The 4,393-nt window shown below is 51.2% G+C and overlaps 1 protein-coding gene across 2 annotated transcripts; it reads left to right on the top strand.

Moving 5' to 3' along the window:
- The first annotated feature begins 777 nt into the window (after positions 1-777).
- On the top strand, positions 778-3,381 carry LOC123410491 (MADS-box transcription factor 29-like). Of its 2 annotated transcripts, none has more exons than XM_045103438.1 (7): positions 778-1,305; positions 2,029-2,113; positions 2,298-2,459; positions 2,554-2,595; positions 2,688-2,729; positions 2,807-2,974; positions 3,077-3,381. In XM_045103438.1, the coding sequence occupies exons 1-6, from the start codon at positions 1,118-1,120 to the stop codon at positions 2,948-2,950; spliced, it is 663 nt and encodes a 220-aa protein (XP_044959373.1). In that variant the 5' UTR covers positions 778-1,117; the 3' UTR covers positions 2,951-2,974; positions 3,077-3,381. The 2 variants fall into 2 exon arrangements, with proteins under 2 accessions (XP_044959373.1, XP_044959372.1); XM_045103437.1 differs by having other exon boundaries at positions 783-1,305; positions 2,807-2,984.
- Positions 3,382-4,393: the final 1,012 nt, after the last annotated feature.

Genomic DNA, 4,393 nt, shown 5'->3' with positions numbered 1-4,393 from the left:
GGCCCCGGCCCCGCCGCCCCTTTGCGCCCAGGCCCCGGCCCCGCGCTCCAGCCGCCGCCGCCCCCCACGCTCCAGCCGCCGCGCCTGCCGCCGCGCCCCCACCCCCCCCCCCCCCCCCCCCCCCCGCGCGCGCTCCTGCCGCGGCCGCCCGGCGGAGCTCCACCGCGCGATACGCGAGACGGCCTCGTCCAGGCAGCGCGAGCGCGAGCTCCTCCGTGGCTGAAGTCATTTTTGTATCCTCTGTTCCTCCGCGTGTTGTTCATAGTGTGCAAAACTAGGCTATAAGGGTTGGGTTTGAGGGTTCTAGTCTTTGCCTATGTTTTTCAACCCTTAAAAATGTCTAAAATGGTCAATTCTCAACCCTTAAAACTGATTTTGGATTTAAGGGTTTGAGGGTTCTATTAGAGATGCTCTTGGCCACGTACCGTGTAGCCCGCTGGTCACGCACGACCAGACCAGACGGTCACCACCTGTCATGGGGGCTTTTCACTTTAGGCCGTAAACGGCAATATTCCGCCGCCCGGAAAGAGGCACGGCGACCCGAGGAGTTGCAGAGATCGGCAACCAACGAAGCCCCCGCGAACACGCATGCGCCCGCTTTTCCTCCGCTCCACGCGCACCGCTTCCTTTCTTTCTTCCTTTCTTTCCCGTCGGACGTGACCCGCGGACCGGACCGGTCACGGCACCATCTGAACTTCTCCTGCTGCTACAGCCGCACACGCCGGCCGGGATGGCAATGGCATACACTGCTGAAACTCAAAGCCGATACACTGTGCAGATACACAGACGGAAGGGCACCACAGGAGCAGCGCACAGTGGTCAAAGCCACTCCAGTAGGGGTACGTACTCTACTCAGCCGCCGACGAAGCTTCCCGGAAACTGCACCGCATGTCCTCAGTACGTACGTACGTACTCAGCTGCCCACCTGCTGCTCTGCTCCCTACATATAGCCCCTTCCACTGCGGTCCGTTCCCAAGTTACGGTCCCAGCCTTGGCCAGGAAGGAAGGAACCAGTAGCCGCCGCCGCCGCCACTGGGCACTGGCTGACCGCCGCGTGCGTTCACGTAGCGCGGCTCGGCCCCTCCAGGGCTGCCGGGAGAAGGGGAGGAGGAGGAGGATGCGGCGCGGGAGCGTGGAGATCAGGCGGATCGCCAACAACGTCTCGCGGAGGGCGACCTTCGGCAAGCGCTGCGCCGGGCTGCTCAAGAAGGCGCATGAGCTCGCCGTGCTCTGCGACGCCGACCTCGGCGTCCTCGTCTTCGACGCCGCCGGCAGGCAGTTCCACTACTGCAGCCCCAACGCCAGGTCCGTCCGTCCGTTGCTTGCCCCCATCTTCCTAGCCCAGGAATCTCATGGCCCGTGCGTAGTGTCGATTCAATACGGTTGTAAGCTGATCTTGGATGCTCTGTCAGTCACGCCCGGTACTTTGTTTGGGCTCTGCGATGCTCTGTCTAGTTAGGCGACCCTCTGCCCTGTTCACTGTTGGATTAATTGCTCTGTTCCTAGTACAAGTGGGTGTGCATGTGTGTGTGGTGTGGTGCACTCACTGGCGATTCATTCTGGAGAAGCTAGATTCAGATTGTGCACTGGTGCACTGATGATTCTGCATCCTCAAATACTCCTAGAAGATGCCATCGTAGCTACTGTACAGTAGTAGTATTGGGATGCTCTCGTTGTGTTTCATGTTCAACTTAGTGTGATGGTTTTCAATTTACCCTGATTTCAATGTACCTTCAGATTAGGATTCATGATCACTTTCAGATCCTTACAGAAAGCACGGCCTGTTACTGTCAACATGTCCTCGTCGTCGTCATTCCATTTGTAAACGCAAAATCGTAACCTAAACAAGAGATACCTGATGACTGAAACCTTCTTCTTTTTTTTTCGAAAAGGAGGCGTTGCCCCGGCCTCTGCGATGACTGAAACCTGTGGACCATGCATAAACCTGATCACTTGAGTGCATATATATATCTGTTCTACAGTATAGTAGTGATCGGTGATGACACACTTCACGTGTCATTTATTCAGCTGGAGCGAGCTAATTCAGCGCTACGACAGCACCACCAGCGACCAGTTCCAAGGGGGTCAGGGGATGAATCATGATCATGATCAGGTTAATAGACGAGGAAACATATCTGGTCATGTACTTCCTCTGTACCTAAAATAATTGTAGTTGGGAAGGACAAGTTTAGCTCTCTCCGGCTACAATTATTCATGTACTTCCTCTGTACCTACATAGTACATTTCTACACTGAGAGTTAACTGCATGACTGCATTCTGATTCTTGCACACAACAGCTGCTGTCGGAAATCGCAAGGTTGAGGCAAGAGCGTGACCACCTCGAGGCCGTCGTGCGGAGCCAGACCGGAGAAGACCTTCCGTCGACCGCAAGCGTGCCAGAGCTTGGCCATCTGGAGCAGAAGCTAGAGCGCGCGCTGGGTAAAGTCCGTGAAATGAAGGTATACATGCTGTACACACTGCACAATATTCACCTCGGCTGACAAGTTATTATCAGTGTTTGAATCAATGGTTACATGACTTTCTTGCGTCCAGGATAAGCTGCTGGAGGAGCAGCTGGGCGAATCACACCACAGGGTAAGCAGCTGTGATCGTATGGGAACCTTATAATGATTTAAGATGCAGGCAAGCAACTGTGAATGATCGTGCATGTGTCGTCTGTTATGCAGGTGCACATCCTGGAGGACCAGAACAGCTTCCTTCGCCACATGGTAGGACTAGTTTCGGCATCGCTGTGTGACACTCCTGTATAATCTGGCTTCCTGAATGCGTCTCTGCTCTTTGTCAGATGAGCGAGGAGGGGCGGCAGCGTGCTGCCGTGGAGGCGTCGGCGGTGGTGGCGGAGCTCATGGCGCCGGCGACGCTGCTCGGGGGATTCTTCCCGGAGGTGGAGGAGGAGGAGGCGGCGACGTCGCTGCGGCTGTGGCCGTAGCTGCTTCCCTGGCCTGGGGCTGTGGTAAGCAAAGGTCATGCACATCAACACACTATACACGTATTTTTATCAACTTTCTCGTCATCAATCTGCGTCCTGACGACGATTGTCACTTTTATTTTCCAGATCATTCATGACTAGAAAGAGATGATAGAGTGACGAAATTGGACGGAAGCTAATTTTAGCCAGTGAAACTTACTAGTAGGCAGGCCAGCAGTAGCACTTACCTTATGAGGCCATATATATTTTCTCCAAGGCCATATGTTCACATGACATGTGTCCCGTTTTGCTCCATGCATGACTTCCCATATGGGTAGAATTTCCCCGTATATTATCACGCTGGTTCATATAAAATCTTTCTTCGGTAGTGTTATTTTTTTAACATCAGTGTTGATGATACTATGATGTTGTGAATGGATTGATGCCCAACATGTCTACCTCCTTTTCTTTTGAGGAATCTCGTCACTTTGTTAATCAAAATGAGGATGTTCATAGGTAAATGGTTTGGGTCACGAGGACTGCCCAACCAAACATGTCTACCTCCTACCTCGATCTATTTTGTTTGGGTGTCGAGCACTGTGGCCCGTCGGGCCTGGTGCTGGTCGATCGAGAGACAGACGGATAACGTGGGCCGAATTGAGAGATTGTGACTATACTTACATGAATACTTTGTCAGACAGAAATTAGAAAGAAAAAAGAAACTTATCCGATTGAATAGTTTGGTTCCATCTGTTAACCCAGAGACTTTATGATCAAATTTAATAATTGTTCTAGCTGATTCTTTCTTGGATTCTAGACTCAAATCATGATACCCAACAATGCGGTGGTGACACAGGAATGGGCGAGAGAGATTAGCAATGCGGTAGTGGCACATGAGCGGTTGAGAAGGGGGTGGAGATTTTATCTGACTAGATGACTCGATGAGCCAATGGCGCAAAAAACCAATTCAAACCATGTACTATGTGAATATTGTAGGGCACATGTAAGAGAAAGCAAAGATCAAGATTATCAATACTTACTATAGTAATGTTATTTAATTAGTCGTGTGATCATGCCTAATGTGTGAATGCCAAATCATCTTTTGTAACCCTGTTTTGCCTTGGTGTCATCCCCATCTAGGGAATACGAAATGTTTGTATCAGGGTAATGGTATGGAGCAACAAGAGAGCCAAGGGATTAGGAGAGAACCATGAGTCTCAGCTTCTTACCGAACTCCTCTGAGTCTCTTCTTCCTTACGCATGTGTGTGAAAGGTTAGAGCCCTCGAACACATCTACCTCGATATAGGATTTTCATCGTTACCTGATCCTTGATAAAAAAGAAGAAAGGGTGAAATTCAAGGAAGACATGATTATCAAGGGCAATACGGTGAACGGAGAGGAGATTTTTTGATGCACTAGGAACATGCAAGATTTTCCTAAGGGGGTTTTGATAATTGAGTGAC

Source organism: Hordeum vulgare, chromosome 7H (genome assembly GCF_904849725.1).
Source record: "Hordeum vulgare subsp. vulgare chromosome 7H, MorexV3_pseudomolecules_assembly, whole genome shotgun sequence".
NCBI classification, from domain to species: Eukaryota; Viridiplantae; Streptophyta; class Magnoliopsida; order Poales; family Poaceae; genus Hordeum; species Hordeum vulgare.
Note: the sequence above shows the minus strand (reverse complement) of the source record. Positions and strands in the feature narration are given on the sequence as shown.

What these genes read in the sequence shown, in the direction of transcription:
- LOC123410491 (XM_045103438.1), top strand. Translation starts at nt 1,118, where the DNA reads ATGCGGCGCGGGAGCGTGGAGATCAGGCGGATCGCCAACAACGTCTCG. An exon ending in TACTGCAGCCCCAACGCCAG is followed by an intron (nt 1,306 to 2,028) that starts GTCCGTCCGTCC and finishes TCATTTATTCAG; the next exon opens with CTGGAGCGAGCTAATTCAGC. An exon ending in TGGGCGAATCACACCACAGG is followed by an intron (nt 2,596 to 2,687) that starts GTAAGCAGCTGT and finishes TCTGTTATGCAG; the next exon opens with GTGCACATCCTGGAGGACCA.